Source organism: Pleurodeles waltl, chromosome 10 (genome assembly GCF_031143425.1).
Source record: "Pleurodeles waltl isolate 20211129_DDA chromosome 10, aPleWal1.hap1.20221129, whole genome shotgun sequence".
NCBI lineage: Eukaryota > Metazoa > Chordata > Amphibia > Caudata > Salamandridae > Pleurodeles > Pleurodeles waltl.
This window is the reverse complement of record NC_090449.1, coordinates 16,223,034-16,240,104: the sequence shown is the minus strand read 5'-3', so window position 1 is coordinate 16,240,104 and position 17,071 is coordinate 16,223,034. Positions and strand designations below refer to the sequence as shown.

Below are 17,071 nucleotides of genomic sequence, written 5' to 3'. Positions count from 1 at the left end.
ACAAAAAAAAGCATACATAACTTGGAGATGTTAATGTATTACACATATGCAAAATAATTAAAGGATTTTTTGGGAAAGATGCCTCAGGGATTCGATGACCGGGGTTGAAGGTGCGCAGTGATTTAGTAGAAGAAAATTATGATATGACCTGGGTTCCAGGGGGTAGCACATCAGTTTTCATAGGATAGACCTGCCCTTGAACGCCTGTAGAAATACCTTGAGTATGATGAATCAGCTGTGTGAGAAAGGAGACTTGTGCACTCTTGGAAGGCCTCTGAAAAGTGACCATGTGAAAGAGTTTTCAATCTAAGTAGCAAAATCTACTCAAATGATTGGAGGCGTCAAGGGTGGGGCAGAATGTGACGGATATCCCATCCGCCAAAATATGAATTCCTTTGGATATAATGGGTTTTATATTTCAGCAGACGGGATATCTGTCACCCTTGTGATGGAGCAACCACTCCGCGGGGTTATAAATCAGGTACAATGGGGGTCATTATGAACACGGCGGGAATCCCCACTGTGTTCATGCTGGCGGTCTTATCACAGACCGCAGGCCTCCTTGAGACCCCGCCGGCTGAATAATTAACATTCTGCTGGGCCGGATGTGGAGCCGTCGTCAATGCCGCTGTGCGGCGGGTGCAGCAGCACCCGTCGCGCAGATCACTACACGTAAATCTATATAAAATATATATATATATATATATATATATATATATATATACTTTTTTTTTTCAGGGTTGGACCATGGGGTGCCCTCCAGAAATTTCTATGGGTGCCTTGATCAATCATTTTACTGAGACAATATCTCCGGCTGTGATTTTCCGATTGTTGGGAGATAAACAGATATGATATCACTAGCAGACGGTGTAATATAGCATTCAATGTCACAGTTGTCTGAGAAGTGAAATGAATGCACTGTGCTGCCTGCTGTCAGGTCTACAGTGATGCAGATTTTTAGATGGTGCATGTTAGCGTTGGGGAGGAGGCAGGGCTCACTAGAGGTGAAGCCTCAAGTGTGTCATGACCCCCTATCCCCCCACACCAGCAATGAGGATGAACAGCACCTTCCCATCAGCACACCGGCTTCTATGCCATATTCAACTACTAGACGCTCCACAGGAAGGCCACCGGAGCACAGAGGCTCGATTCCACACCCGAGCATCTCAATAGATACAGGAGGCCTTGTGAGTCAGTGCCTGTTCCATCCGTTGTGAAGTGTTTGTATTTGTAACATGAACCTGTGAGGCAGTGAGCAGTGAATGTGTGCAGTAGAGAGTGGGCTTTGCACTGTAGTGGTAAATGTGTACAGCAAACACTGGCCATTCCACTGTAGGGGTAAATGTGTGCAACAGACACTGGCCTTTGCCCTGTAGTAATAAATGTGTGTAACAGACACTGGCCTTTGCCCTGTAGTAATAAATGTGTGTAACAGACACTGGCCTTTGCACTGTAGTGGTAAATGTGTGCAATAGACACTGGAATTTGCAATGTAAGAGTAAATGCACTGTAGTAATACATCTATATGTGTGCCTCAAGTAGCACACCTGCTGCACATAACATGTTTTATTGGTGCACGTGTAATCACACCAGCCTGGAATGCCTGTACCTGTGTTGCACATGTATGATTTGTGTCTATTCACCCAGGGTTACACACCCCCTGCATGCAACGCATATTACAGCCTAGGGCCACTCTTCACGCAGACCTGACTTCACTATGATCTGGAGCATAGGTACTCACAAACATTTTACCAGGGGCCACAAAATGTGGTCTGTGGTGTGCCCGAGGACCGCATTGATGCCAGCGGGATGGGAGTGGGCTTTGCGGGGCGGGGCGGGGTAGGTGTGTGTTAGGGAAGAGAAGGATGTATAGATTGTGTGCTCAGTGAGTCATGGAGGTATTTTGAGGGTTTCATTCCATACTGCCCTGTAATTTAATACCCTGGTCTCCAGAAGAGACATAGATTTGACAATACTGACTTAACAGCAGGTCTTTCAGCAGGGGTCTGCATGTGAAGGTCCGTACTTTGAGTATCACTGTCCTAAGGTACACTTCAATAAGGGGGGTGGTAATCTGCATACTGGCGATGGTGGGTGTTCAGCATACAAAGGTGATCTGGAGGGTGCTGTATAGCATATGGGGTGCTCTGAGGGTGTTCCAAACATTTGATTGAGAGACTCCACCCGCAGAGAATACATTCTGATTGTTTTCGGTGAAATCTAAATTTTGGGGAAATGTATTTAATATAATCACGTTTGTATAATTTTATTTTTTGTTAATGCCAAAAACAACCATTAATGAGCCAGTCTGGAAATGTTTAGATGCTGTAATATTCAGAGTGATCATGGGATAGAAAGCAGGGCTCTCTTGTGGGTATGGTGCGAGGAATAGGGGAGGAGACTCTTCGATGGGGACTGGTTAGGTCTTGCTACTGACAGCTTTAGCTCCCTGTTGTAAAAAAAAAAGCGCTCTTATGGATCATACCAAACACTTACATCAGGCTTTGTTCCAGCCATCTGCTTATCCCTGCTTGGGTTTCCTGTCACTCTCGTTTCTTTCCTTAATATTTAATGCTGACTTTCCTCCCCTTGCCTTTGTTCCTACCTGGGGCACTTTTTTTTACCGTCTTTTGACTGTGTGACATATCCTTCCGCTGCTCACATTCAGGGAACTACTTTTTTCTTTTTCATTCAGCACCCCATGACAGTGCATGTGTTTTCTTGCTGTCTCCCTCATGTGCTCCTTCTCCCTTAACTCTCAGTGTTGCTTCCCACCCCCAGCTTGTCTGTAAAAGCAGAGCAACAGGTAACTTTGAGAGTTGTTTTTGATTTATCTCCACCTATTGCTTGAAAGCAAATCTTGGCACACAAAGGCTTTTATGGCGCTGATGGAAGGGCCGTCCGCTGCACTCACTCAGATGGGTCTGGGCAGAAGGTGTACTTAACATGACGCTAAAGGAGATATCCCTTCTCCTGGGGGGGCTTTAAATCTGCTTTCTTGGCTACTGACAAGAACAAAATACCTGGAGTATTTGTATTGTTTCTGAGCCCTGAGGAAAGTAAGTTAGGATTCGGCAAACAATTCTTCTTAAATTCTGGCAGTTTTCTATTCTTTTTAAATTTCGTTCAGCGTTTCCGGAGTTAAAAGTATTTCAACACTAAACCATGCCATTTATGAAGCTTGAAAATATTCAAAGTACGGTTCAGAGATACTTAAGATATAGTTGCTTTTTTTCCCAGTGTTTTAAAATGTTTTTTTCCTTGGTATTTTTAAAGAATGCTTTACACACAAGCGTTTCCAAAGCCAAGAGCTTGATACTTGCATTAAGGAGGTGAAGACCCTTGGCTTTGCCAATTCTTGATGATGGAGATAGCACAGCATGGCTTTGTGTACTGGACACAATGGCTCTGGAGTGGGGGCAGTCCATGCAGAGGGGGTTTGAGGTGGGAATAGTGTGTTCGGCAATGACTCTGGTGTGTTGGTGGCTGTATACACAAGGGTTGGGTCAGAGCAGGAATCTTCAAACTGGGGGGTGGCCCCCCTAGGGAGGCCTCAAGTGATCGCGGGGGTGGGGGGGGGTGGCGCCAGGCTCTGGCCAAAAGATGTTTTATGCAGATAAATGTGCTTTGTTTCAAACATAAACAATTTCTTGCATTTTTTTAAAAGTTAACATAACTTCAATGTTTAAATAAGTCTAGACATGTTTAAACATTGCCATTTTAATAGAATAATTGTGAAAAATTATGAGGGGGCCCAGTGATTTTTATTTTTTCACTGGGGGGGCACAGCATTTAAAAGTTTGAAAAACATTGGGTTGGAGTGTGGGGTGAGGGTTCTATATAGGGTATTTTGGGGTGAGTCTTTTATATGGGATATTTTGGGGTGAGGCTTTTATCCGGGGTATTGTTGGTGGTCGCTGTATATGGAGGGTTCGCATAGGGGGCAGGTGTGACTGCACAGTTTGTGTTGCTTATTACTATATATTGGTGGGGGCGGGGCTATGAGAGGGGATGTGTACAAACAATGCGCAGGTCTTTGGCCTGGGGTCTGCTGTACATGGGGTGCATGGGAGTGCCTGGTGACCAGCATGGGGGACCCAGTAAGGTGGGGTTGATGAGTACACAGAAGATCTGGGAGTGGCTGGGACATGCGGGAGGCTTTTGGGGGGCACTAAATGTATACTGGGGACTCAGTTTGGGGCTGATGTACACAGAGGCGCTCACGGAGACCCTGTAAACAGGGGTACCTAAGGTGGGTCTGGTGGCTGATGTCTGAGGACGCAGGTGTTGTCAGTAAAAAGTGAGTGGTCTTTGGTGGGGCTCTGGGTGTGAGTAGGGTAACTCTGGAGGGGGGGGGGGACCTTAGGGTATGAATGGTGAATGCAGGGGGTTCTGGGTCAGGAGTGGGCCTGGTCCCTACTGGAGGAAGGGTTTTAAAGTGAAATGTTAAGGGGTGGAGGCCACGGGTTTGCCTGGTGGTGGGGGCTATAGTTCTGGTTGGTTACTAGGGTATATGCCTGGGTATGAACACACTGTGGGAGACTGATACTCAAAAGGCACAGTGCGGCCTTCTGACCTTTACATGTGGCCCTTGTCAACAGCAAAACTGTGCTGGAGTTTACTCACTCTCATTAATGTTAAAAGATGTTAAATAGGTGGGCAGCACTTTATTTAAAGGTTAAAGAAAAGAAGTAACAAGGGTGTCCTGCAGCACTTGCCATCAGGAGCGCCCTCATTCTTAAAGACATCTTGCAGAAAAAGTGTAAAAATATGATAAAGTCTCTTCACAATCCAAAAGTACATTTCATTAACACATTATATCCGTGCAATGGGAAGTATTTTTTTTTTAGTGATCGTTTTCAAACATTAATTTAGAAACATTCATTCTTCTTCCAACCTGACAACAATGCTAACTGTGAACGAAGAGGCGAGTAAGTTTTTATGTGCACTCAGTGGAGGGCCAGGGTTGCTATTGTACATGGACAACACTGCATTTTATTAAATCAAGCACAGGTCATCCTGAAGTCATGGATTTTGAGGTGCTCTCATATGTAATAGTGAAGTAAAAGGAGGGAAAGTGAAGTAAAAAAAAATGCGTAGGATCACACAATTTGGTAAGGTGGGGAAGCCGGGATTAAAGCCAGCTTTCCTGCTATCACAACGTGCAATCCAGCCACTAGGTGTATGTGCTTCGCTTCCCTGCATCCACCTTATCACCACCCAGAACCCTTGACCACAGCCCAGGGGTTACCAGTGCCCCCCCCCCTCACATCTCAGGCCAAACTTGTCGGCCCCTGGGACCATGTTTGTGAGCGGCTTCCCCTGGGGTGGGCGATGTGGGACTGTGGGTGCTTTGCACAGTAGTGTGTCTTGGGACTGGTATTTGCTGGTGGGGGGCATTGGAGGTTTGTACTGGGAACAGGTTGTATGGAGGGAGGGGCTGTGGGGCTGACGGTGGGGGTTTATAGAGAGGTGAGATGGTGGGGGGGTCTGTGGGTGTATTTATACAGCACTGTGCTGTGTACCGAGGGAGGGAGTGTGCGCGGGTGTATGGTGGGGGGGGTCTGTGGGTGTAGTTATACAGCACTGTGCTGTGTACCGAGGGAGGGAGTGTGCGCGGGTGTATGGTGGGGGGGGTCTGTGAGTGTAGTTATACAGCACTGTGCTGTGTACCGAGGGAGGGAGTGTGCGCTGGTGTATATGGAGGGAAGAGGGCGAGGGAGGGGTTGTGGGGTTGGGGAGGGCGCGTGGCTGTTAAGAAGTTGTTTGTGTCCTGTGGAAGGGCTCGCAGCTGTTTTGTGTAGGCGACAAGAGAACGAGCGAGCTGTACAGGAGCTGTGCACTGTGAGCTGCTGTGCGCACTAGGAAGGGTGTGGGCTGGTATGTACGCTAGAAAGCGCTATATGAGCTGTAGTGAAAGGGATGGTGGGGCCAGACTGTACAGGAGCTGTGCAGTGTTAGCTGGTGTGTGCCCTGGGAGGGGTGTGGGCTGGTCTGTACGCTGGAAGGCGCTTTATGAGCTGTAGTAAAAGGGATGGTGGGGTCGGGCGGTACAGGAGGTGTGCAGTGTTAGCTGGTGTGTGCCCTGGGAGGGGTGTGGGTGGAATGCTCTATGGGATCCACAGAAGTGTGCGTCGCTGGGTTTAATGGGGGTTAGGGGGACTGGGCTCTGGGTTACACGAGGGAGGGGCTGTGGAAGCCGGGTTGTAGAGGGTCTGTAGGCTGCTGTTACAGTGGAAGGAGCTGTGGTCTGGGTTACACAGGGAGGGAGGGAGGGAGGGATGGGCGGATGGGGGGTGATGCACAGGCCTGTGGAAGCCGGGTTGAAGAGGGTCTGTAGGCTGCTGTTACAGTGGAAGGGGCTGTGGTTTGGGTTACACAGGGAGGGAGGGAGGGAGGGAGGGAGAGATGAGCGGGTGGGGTGTGATGCACAGGTCTGTGGAAGCCGGGTTGGAGAGGGTCTGTAGTTTGCTGTTCCAGTGGCAGAGGTTGTGCGCTGGGTTACATAGGGATGGAGGGAGGGGCGGGTGGTGTGTGATGCACAGGGTCTGTGGTCTGCTCCATCCAGTGGGAGGGGCGGGTGGTGTGTGATGCACAGGGTCTGTGGTCTGCTCTTTCAGGTAGGAGGGGCGGATGGGGTGTGATGCACAGGGGCTGAGGTCTGCCCCTTCCAGCGGGAGGGGCGGGTGGGGTGTGATGCACAGGGGCTGTGGAAGCCGGGTTGTAGAGGGTCTGTAGTTTGCTGTTCCAGTGGCAGGGGCTGTGCGCTGGGTTACATAGGGATGGAGGGAGGGGCGGGTGGTGTGTGATGCACAGGGGCTGTGGTCTGCCCCTTCAGGGAGGAGGGGCGGATGGGGTGTGATGCACAGGGACTGTGGTCTGCCTCATCCAGTGGGAGGGGCTGGTTCACCCAGAGGGGAGGGTCCAGGGAGGGGCTGTGTGCTGCAGCCATGCACAGCTGCTTGTCACTGACGATGCCCCCCTCTCTCTCTCTGTCTGCAGCCGCCTGAGCCTCGGAGGAACCGCGGGGCCGCGCCTGTGTGGATACCCGCTAATGGTCGAGGGCAGGATGGACGGCCCGTGGGCTCTGCTGCCCCTGCTACTGGTGCTCTGCAGCCCGGCGCGCTCCATCTTGATTCCGGAAGGATGTGAGTACCATCGAGCCCTGCTGGGTGTGCGGTACCTCCCTGCGCAATCTCCTCGCCTCCACCCTTCCTCCTCTCCGCTCCACGCACCCACCATCCCAGCGCGGTGCCCGCTCTTTCCACCCATCACATCCCCTCCTCCGCCCTGTTTCCCCCTCCCGACTTCTTCTCATCCCGTTCATTCCTCCACTACCTTCTCTCCATCCCTTCACTTCCGTCCACCGCCCTCCCTCCCACCACACCCCAAGTGCCCATCCACCGCTCTCTCACGCCCCCTGTCCTCTCTCAGCGCCTCTCTCCTTAACACTGAGACAGGGCTTGGGGCGTCCCCCCGTAATTCCACCATTCCCACCCACCCCCGGATGCTCTCTTCCCTGGCGTGTATTCCTCTTTCTCGGGCCCGGGAAATGTGGTGTTTTTTGGTGTTTATAGGTTTTTGTGTGGGGCGCGGGTATTTTGAGGTGGTGGTCGTGGGAGAACTGGCCTCCTTTCCAGTATATTTAGGGGTCCAAAACAGGAGAGCATCTCTTTGGGAGGAGCGGAACTGACCTGGATGAAGACACTGACGTGTGCCAAGAGGCTGGTCCTTCGGGGGGGGGCAAAACAGAGTAGTCGGGCGTTGTCGGGTGACTGACCCTGACCCAGAGCAGCTGGACGTCCCCTGATACCTGCCTAGGAGGAAGTCTCCGGGATACAGGACAGGCCAAGCTGCAGATCATAAAGCCGGGTATAGACCATCCGTGTGGGTGCCCTGTGCCGCGGAGGGTTGATTCTGTGGTGGTGGTGGGATGTGGTTGGGGGTGCCTCGTAGGCTTTGATAAGTGGTGGGGTACCTGTGCCTCGGGGTTTGGGTGTGTGGTGATAGTATGGAGGGATGGGGGGGCTCGAATGCTTTGATATGTGGTGGGGGGCCCGGTGCAGCCGAGGGTTGGTTGTGTGGTGGTGGTATGTGGTCGGGGGTGCCTCGAAGGCTTTAATATGTTGTGGACAGCTGACGGGCGGTGCCTAGAAGCGGCTGTGCCCAGCCCGTGTTCAGATACTGGGGCATTACGGGCGGGCATGGACCGACCGACAGGCCCCTGGTGAGTGGGTGGCGGAAGGGACCGGCCGGGGCCCTCAGGGGCCTCCCCTCCATTCTGGAGCCCCGGGTTGTAGTAGCTGCACGCCGGGCGTGCATGTGCTTCAGATCTAGGCACCGGCTCCTTAGAAGCCCCGTAAGTGACATTGACTGCATTGGTTGCCTTGACAACTGTATGGCAGCAAGCGGTCCGCGTCATCCCCCCATGGCCGTGTCGGAGCCGGGAACCCTCTCTGAAGGAGGGCGCCAGTCCTGCAGAAATCCCCATTCTCTGATCGTCTTCTGGATTTCGTGATGTACGGGTTTCTTTATGCCCCCCTCTCGCCCACCTGCGAAGCATCCCTGGCACCACCGACAGCTCGCATACTGGGCAGGAGGCACGCTTACATGGCATCTGCCTTGCCCTAGAAAACACGAGCTTCACCCTAGCTGGTTCGAGCTAGCAGCTGTCGTGTCCTAGCTAGCATCTGCCTTGTCCTAGCTAGCACCTGCCTTGCCCTAGCTAGCATCTGCCTTGTCCTAGCTGGTACCTGCCTTGTCCTAGCTAGCACCTGCCCTGTCCTAGCTAGCACCTGCCTTGTCCTAGCTAGCATCTGCCTTATCCAGGCTAACCCTGCATTACCCTAACTAGCACCTGCCGTGACCTAGCTATCACCTGGCTTGTCCTCGCTAACACCTGCCTTGTCCTAGATAACCTCTTATCCTAGCTAGCACATGTCTTGTCCTAGATAGCACCTGCTTTATCCATGCTAACCCTGCCTTATCCTAGCTAGCACCTGCCTTATCCTAGCTAGCACCTGTCTTGTCCTAGCTAGTACCTGCTTTGTCCTAGATATCCCTCATCGTAGCTAGCATCTGCCTTGTCCTACCTAGCACATGCTACCACCTGTCTTGTCCTAGCTAGCACCTGCCTTTTCCTAGCTAGTGCCTGCCTTGTCCTAGCTAGCCCCTGCCTTAATCTAGTTAGCACCTGCCTAGTCCTAGTTAGCACCTGCCTAATCCTAGCTAACATCTGCCTTATCCCAGCTAGCAGTGAGCACATGCCTTGTCCTAGCTAGCATCTGCCTTAACCTAGCTAGCACCTGTTTCATCCTAGGTAGCACCTGTCTAGTCCTAGCTAGCACTTCCCTCACCCTAGCCAGCTCTTCCATTGCCCTAGCTAACTCCTGCCTGGTCCTAGGTAGCACCTGCTGTGTATTAGCTAGCACCCACTTTGTATTGGCTAGTGCCTGCCTTATTGTTTGTAGCGCTTGCATTTTCCTAGCTAGAACTTAATGTGATCTAGCTATCATCTGTCTTATCATAGCTAGCACCCACCTTGCCCTAGCTAGTACCTTTCTTGTGCTCACTAGCACCTATCTTGTGCTAATAAGTATTTACCTAGTCCTGGCTGGTAATCGCCTTGTACTAGTTAGCGGCCTCCCTTGGTAACAATTTTCTTATCCTAGGTAGTGCCTGCCTTGCCCTAGGAAATGCTTGTCTTATCCAAAGTAGCATCTGCCTAGTTACCATCTGCGTTGTGCTGCCTAGCACTCACTGTGACCTGTCTAGTACCTGCATTGTCCTAGCTAGCACTCGTCATATCCTTGCTAGCACCCTTCTTGTCCTGGCTAACAATTCTCTTGTCCTAGCTAGCACCCATCTTACCCTAACTAGCATCCACCTTATTCTAGCTAGCGCCCGCATTGTCCTGGCTAACACTTCCCTTGTTCTAGGTGACACCTGTTTTATCCTAGCTATGGCCTGTCTTTTTCTAGTTGACAATTGTGGTATCCTAGCTGGTGACTGTCTCACCCTAGGTAATATATGTGTTATCCTAGCTAGTACCTGCCTTATCCTAGCTATCACCTTTCCTATCTTAGCTACCACCCGTCTCACCCTAGCTAGCACCCACTTTATCTAAGCTAGCACCCACCTTGTTCTAGTTAATACCTGCCTTATCCTAGCTTGCATCTGCTTTATCCTAGCAAGTACCTGTCTTGTGCTAACTAGCACCTGTCTTTGCGTAGCTAGCACTTGCCTTGTCCTGGCTAGTAATTGCATTGTACTAGCTACTGGCCACCTTGTTCTAAGTAACACTTTTCTTATCCTAGGTAGTGACTGTCTTGCCCGAGGAAATGCTTGTCTTATCCAAAGTAGCACATGCCTAGTTACCATCTGTTTTGTGCTGGATAGCACTCACTAGGACCTGTCTAGCACCTGCCTTGATCCAGCTAGCACCACCTTATCCTAGGTAGGTTCCACCTTATCCTAGCTAGCACCAGACATATCCTGGCTAACACTTCCCTTGTCCTAGCTAGCATCAGTCAATTCTTGGCTAACACTTCCCTTATCCTAGATAGCACCAGCCATAGCCCGGCTAACACATTGTCCTAGCTAGCACCAGCCATAGCCTTTCCAACACTTCCCTTGTTCTAGCTAGAACCAGCCATAGCCCGGCTAACACTTCCCTTGTCCTGGCTAGAACCAGCCACAGCCTGGCTAACACCTTGTCCTAGCTAGCACCAGCCATAGCCTGGCCAACACTTCCCTTGTCCTAGCTAGAACCAGCCATAGCCTGGCTAACACTTCCCTTGTCCTAGCTAGCACCAGCCACAGCCTGGCTAACACCTTGTCCTAGCTAGAACCAGCCGCAGCCTGGCTAACACTTCCCTTGTCCTAACTGGCACAAGTCATAGCCTGGCTAACACTTCCCTTGTCCTAGCTAGAACCAGCCATAGCCTGGCTAACACTTCCCTTGTCCTAGCTAGTGCCCGCCTTGTCATGGCTAACACTTCCCTTATCCTAGCTAGTGCCTGTCTTTTCCTAGGTGACACTTGTATCCTAGTTAGTGCCTGTCTTTCCCAAGGTGGCACTTGTCGTATCCCAGCTAGCGCCTGTCTTTTCCTAGGTGACACTTGTCATATCCTAGCGAGCGCCTGTTTTTTCCTAGGTGACACTTGTCATATCCAAGCTAGTGCCTGTCTTCTCCTAGGTGATACTTGTCGTATTTTAACTAGCACCTGTCTTTTCATATGTGACATTTGTCATATTCTAACTAGCACCTGTCTTTTCCCAGGTGACACTTGACGTATTCTAGATAGCGCCTGTCTCTTCCTAGGTTAAACTTGTATCCTAGCTAGTGCCTGTCTTTTCCTAGGTGACACTTGACGTATCCTAGCTAGCGCCTGTCTCTTCCTAGGTGACACTTGTGTCCTAGCTAGTGCCTGTCTTTTCCTAGGTGACACTTGTCGTATCCTAGCTCGTGTCTATCTTTTCCTAAGTGGCACTTGGCATATCCTGGCTAGCACCTGTCTTTTCCTAGGTGACACTTGTATCCTAGCTAGTGCCTGTATTTTCCTAGGTGACACTTGTATCCTACCTAATGCCTGTCTTTTCCTAGGTGACACTTGTTGTATCCTAGCTAGTGCCTGTCTTTTCCTAGGTGACACTTGTATCCTAGCTAGTGCCTGTCTTTTTCTAGGTGATACTTGTCGTATCCTAGCTAGCGCCTGTCTTTCCCTAGGTGATACTTGTTGTATCCTAGCTAGCGCCTGTCTTTTCCTAGGTGACACTTGTATCCTAGCTAGTGCCTGTCTTTCCCTAAGTGACACTTGGCGTATCCTAGCTAGTGCCTGTCTTTTCCTAGGTTTTACTTGTTGTATCCCAGCTAGCGCCTGTCTTTTCCTAGGTGACACTTGAATCCTAGCTAGCGCCTGTCTTTTCCTAGGTGACACTTGTCGTATCCTAGCTAGCGTCTGCCTTTTCCTAGGTGATACTTGTCATATCCTAGCGAGCGTCTGTCTTTTCCTAGGTGATACTTGTAGTATCCTAGCTAGCGCCTGTCTTTTCCTAGGTGACAATTGTATCCTAGCTAGTGCCTGTCCTTTCCTAGGTGACACTTGTCGTATCCTAGCTAGTGCCTGTCTTTTCCTAGGTGACACTTGTCGTATCCTAGCTAGCGCCTGTCTTTTCCTAGGTGACACTTGTATCCTAGCTAGTGCCTGTCTTTCCCTAGATGACACTTGGCGTATCCTAGCTAGTGCCTGTCTTTTCCTAGGTGACACTTGTTGTATCCTAGCTAGCGCCTGTCTTTTCCTAGGTGACACTTGTTGTATCCTAGCTAGTGCCTGTCTTTTCCTAGGTGACACTTGTCGTATCCCTGCTAGTGCCTGTCTTTTTCTAGGTGACATATGTCGTATCCCAGCTAGCGCCTGTCCTTTCCTAGGTGACACTTGTATCCCAGCTAGCCCCTGTCTTTTCCTAGGTGACACTTGGCATATCGTAGCTAGCGTATGTCTTTTCCTAGTTGACACTTGTATCCTAGCTAGTGCCTGTCTTTTTCTAGGTGACACTTGTCGTATCCCAGCTAGCGTCTGTCTTTTCCTAGGTGACACTTGTCGTATCCCAGCTAGCACCTGTCTTTTCCTAGGTGACACTTGTCGTATTCTAGCTAGCGTCTGTCTTTTCCTAGGTGACACTTGTTGTATCCTAGCTAGTGTCCGTCTTTTCCTAGGTGATACTTGTCGTATCCTAGCTAGCGTCTGCATTTTCCTAGGTCATACTTGTAGTATCCTAGCTAGCGCCTGTGTTTTCCTAGGTGACACTTGTTGTATCCTAGCTAGCGCCTGTCTTTTCCTAGATGATACTTATCGTATCTTAGCTAGCGCCTGTCTTTTCCTAGGTAACACTTATCGTATCCTAGCTAGCGCCTGTCTTTTCCTAGGTGACACTTGTTGTATTGCAACTAGCGCCTGTCTTTTCCTAGATGGCATTTGTCGTATCCTACCTAGTGTCTGTCTTTTCCTAGGTGACACTTGTCATATCCCAGCTAGTGCCTGTCTTTTCCTATGTGACACTTGTATCCTAGCTAGCGTCTGACTTTTTCTAGGTGAAACTTATCGTATCCTACCTAGCGTCTGTCTTTTCCTAGGTGACACTTGTTGTATCCCAGCTAACGTCTGTCTTTTCCTAGGTGACCCTTGTTGTATACCAGCTAGCACCTGTCTTTTTCTAGGTGACACTTGTCGTATTCCAGCTAGAGCCTGTCTTTTCCTAGGTGACACTTGTCATATTCCGGCTAGCGCCTGTCTTTCTAGCTAGATCCTGTCTTTTCCTAGGTGACACTTGTATCCTAGCTAGTGCCTGTCTTTTTCTAGGTGACACTTGTCGTATTCCAGCTAGAGCCTGTCTTTTCCTAGGTGACACTTGTCATATTCCGGCTAGCGCCTGTCTTTCTAGCTAGAGCCTGTCTTTTCCTAGGTGACACTTGTATCCTAGCTAGTGCCTGTCTTTTTCTAGGTGACACTTGTATCCTAGCTCGCGCCTGTCTTTTCCTAGGTGACACTTGTATCCTAGCTCGCGCCTGTCTTTTCCTAGGTGACACTTGTTGTATCCTAGCTCGCGCCTGTCTTTTCCTATGTGACACATGTCGTATCCCAGCTAGCGCCTGTCTTTTCCTAGGTGACATATGTCGTATCCCAGCTAGCACCTGTCTTTTCCTAGGTGACATATGTTGTATCCCAGCTAGCGCCTGTCCTTTCCTAGGTGACATACGTCGTATCCCAGCTAGCGCCTGTCTTTTCCTAGGTGACATACGTCGTATCCCAGCTAGCGCCTGTCTTTTCCTAGGTGACATATGTCGTATCCCAGCTAGTGCCTGTCCTTTCCTAGGTGACATACGTCGTATCCCAGCTAGCGCCTGTCTTTTCCTAGGTGACATACGTCGTATCCCAGTTAGCGCCTGTCCTTTCCTAGGTGACATACGTCGTATCCCAGCTAGCGCCTGTCCTTTCCTAGGTGACATACGTCGTATCCCAGCTAGCGTCTGTCCTTTCCTAGGTGACATACGTCGTATCCCAGCTAGCACCTGTCTTTTTCTAGATGACACTTGTCATATTCCAGCTAGCGCCTGTCTTTTCCTAGGTGACATATGTTGTATCCCAGCTAGCGCCTGTCTTTTCCTAGGTGACATACGTCGTATTCCAGCTAGCGCCTGTCTTTTCCTAGGTGACATACGTCGTATCCCAGCTAGCGCCTGTCCTTTCCTAGGTGACATATGTCGTATCCCAGCTAGCGCCTGTCTTTTCCTAGGTGACATATGTTGTATCCCAGCTAGCGCCTGTCTTTTCCTAGGTGACATATGTCGTATCCCAGCTAGCGCCTGTCCTTTCCTAGGTGACATACGTCGTATCCCAGCTAGCGCCTGTCTTTTCCTAGGTGACATACGTCGTATCCCAGCTAGCGCCTGTCCTTTCCTAGGTGACATACGTTGTATCCCAGCTAGCGCCTGTCTTTTCCTAGGTGACATATGTTGTATCCCAGCTAGCGCCTGTCTTTTCCTAGGTGACATATGTCGTATCCCAGCTAGCGCCTGTCCTTTCCTAGGTGACATACGTCGTATCCCAGCTAGCGCCTGTCTTTTCCTAGGTGACATATGTCGTATCCCAGCTAGCGCCTGTCTTTTCCTAGGTGACATATGTCGTATCCCAGCTAGCGCCTGTCCTTTCCTAGGTGACATACGTCGTATCCCAGCTAGCGCCTGTCTTTTCCTAGGTGACATATGACGTATTCCAGCTAGCGCCTGCCTGTCTTTTCCTAGGTGACATACGTCGTATTCCAGCTAGCGCCTGTCTTTTCCTAGGTGACATACGTCGTATTCCAGCTAGCGCCTGTCTTTTCCTAGGTGACATACGTCGTATCCTAGCTAGCGCCTGTCTTTTTTTAGATGACACTTGTCATATTCCAGCTAGCGCCTGTCTTTTCCTAGGTGACATACGTCGTATCCCAGCTAGCGCCTGTCTTTTCCTAGGTGACATATGTTGTATCCCAGCTAGCGCCTGTCTTTTCCTAGGTGACATATGTTGTATCCCAGCTAGCGCCTGTCTTTTCCTAGGTGACATACGTCGTATCCCAGCTTGCGCCTGTCTTTTCCTAGGTGACATACGTCGTATCCCAGCTTGAGCCTGTCTTTTCCTAGGTGACATACGTCGTATCCCAGCTAGCGCCTGTCTTTTCCTAGGTGACATACGTCGTATCCCAGCTAGCGCCTGTCTTTTCCTAGGTGACATACGTCGTATCCCAGCTAGCGCCTGTCTTTTCCTAGGTGACATACGTCGTATCCCAGCTAGCGCCTGTCTTTTTGTAGGTGACACTTAAAGTGCCAGCCTTCGACTAGTATCACAAGGAACACATACAACGTCGCAGATGACTAGTGAGGTGTCGATAACACAAGGTGCATTTACAACAATCACCGTGATGGTCGAGATACCAGTAACGCAGGTTGTAGACAGGGCAAGAGCAGAGGTAGGGAGGTACTGCGAACACAAAGTGCACTTGAAAGAGTACCCAGGAAGGGGTAGACACCAGTAACCGAAAGTGTAAATAGAGCAACAACCAGGAATATGCTAACTACTAGTAACACAAGGTACCAATAAGTGTGCTCATGGAAGAACACCCAGGAAAAGTTAACGCACTTGTATCACAGGGTGCACAAAGAGCAACAACCAGGAATATGCTAACTACTAGTAACACAAGGTACTCAGTAACATGGCAGACACCAGCAGCACATAGGTGCCAATAAGTGTGCGCATGGAAGAACACCCAGGAAAAGTTAACACACTTGCATCACAGGGTGCACAAAGAGCAACACTCAGGTTAGAGAGAATGGTAACCCAGGGCACACACTGAACAACACCCAGGAAAAGTTAACACCTTGTATCACAGGGTGCACAAAGAGCAACACTCAGGTTAGAGAGAATGGTAACCCAGGGCACACACTGAACAACACCCAGGAAAAGTTAACGCAATTGTATCACAGGGTGCACAAAGAGCAACACTCAGGTTAGAGACAATGGTAACCCAGGGCACACACTGAACAACACCCATGAAAAGTAACACACTTGCATCACAGGGTGCACAAAGAGCAACACTCAGGCTAGAGAGATTGGTAGCCCAAGGTGCACACTGAACAACACCCAGGAAAAGTTAACACCTTGTATCACAGGGTGCACAAAGAGCAACACTCAGGTTAGAGAGAATGGTAACCCAAGGTGCACACTGAACAACACCCAGGAAAAGTTAACACACTTGCATCACAGGGTGCACAAAGAGCAACACTCAGGTTAGAGAGACTGGTAACCCAGGGTACACACGGAACAACACCCAGGAAAAGTTAACACACTTGCATCACAGGGTGCACAAAGAGCAGCACTCAGGCTAGAGAGATTGGTAACCCAAGGTGCACACTGAACAACACCCAGGAAAAGTTAACACCTTGTATCACAGGGTGCACAAAGCGCAACGCTCATGTTAGAGAGACTGGTAACCCAGGGCACACACTGAACAACACCCAGGAAAAGTTAACACACTTGTATCACAGGGTGCACAAAGAGCAACGCTCAGGTTAGAGAGACTGGTAACCCAAGGAACACACTGAACAACACCAAGGAAAATTAACACACTTGTATCACAGGGTGCACAAAGCGCAACACTCAGGTTAGAGAGACTGGTAACCCAAGGAACACACTGAACAACACCCAGGAAAAGTTAACACACTTGTATCACAGGGTGCACAAAGAGCAACACTCAGGTTAGAGAGAATGGTAACCCAGGGCACACACTGAACAACACCCAGGAAAAGTTAACACACTTGCATCACAGGGTGCACAAAGAGCAACACTCAGGTTAGAGAGAATGGTAACCCAGGGCACACACTGAACAACACCCAGGAAAAGTTAACACACTTGCATCACAGGGTGCACAAAGAGCAACACTCAGGTTAGAGAGAATGGTAACCCAGGGCACACACTGAACAACACCCAGGAAAAGTTAACACACTTGCATCACAGGGTGCACAAAGAGCAACGCT

The 17,071-nt window shown here is 49.9% G+C and overlaps 1 protein-coding gene across 2 annotated transcripts in view; it reads left to right on the top strand.

Moving 5' to 3' along the window:
- L1CAM (L1 cell adhesion molecule) overlaps positions 1-17,071 on the top strand; it is a 531,714-nt gene that overhangs the window by 315,799 nt on the left and 198,844 nt on the right. For both annotated transcript variants that reach the window (XM_069209429.1, XM_069209428.1), the window contains exon 4: positions 7,003-7,148. In XM_069209429.1, the coding sequence (XP_069065530.1) occupies positions 7,055-7,148 (94 nt within the window). In that variant the 5' untranslated portion in view covers positions 7,003-7,054. The remainder of the gene's footprint in view (positions 1-7,002; positions 7,149-17,071) is intronic.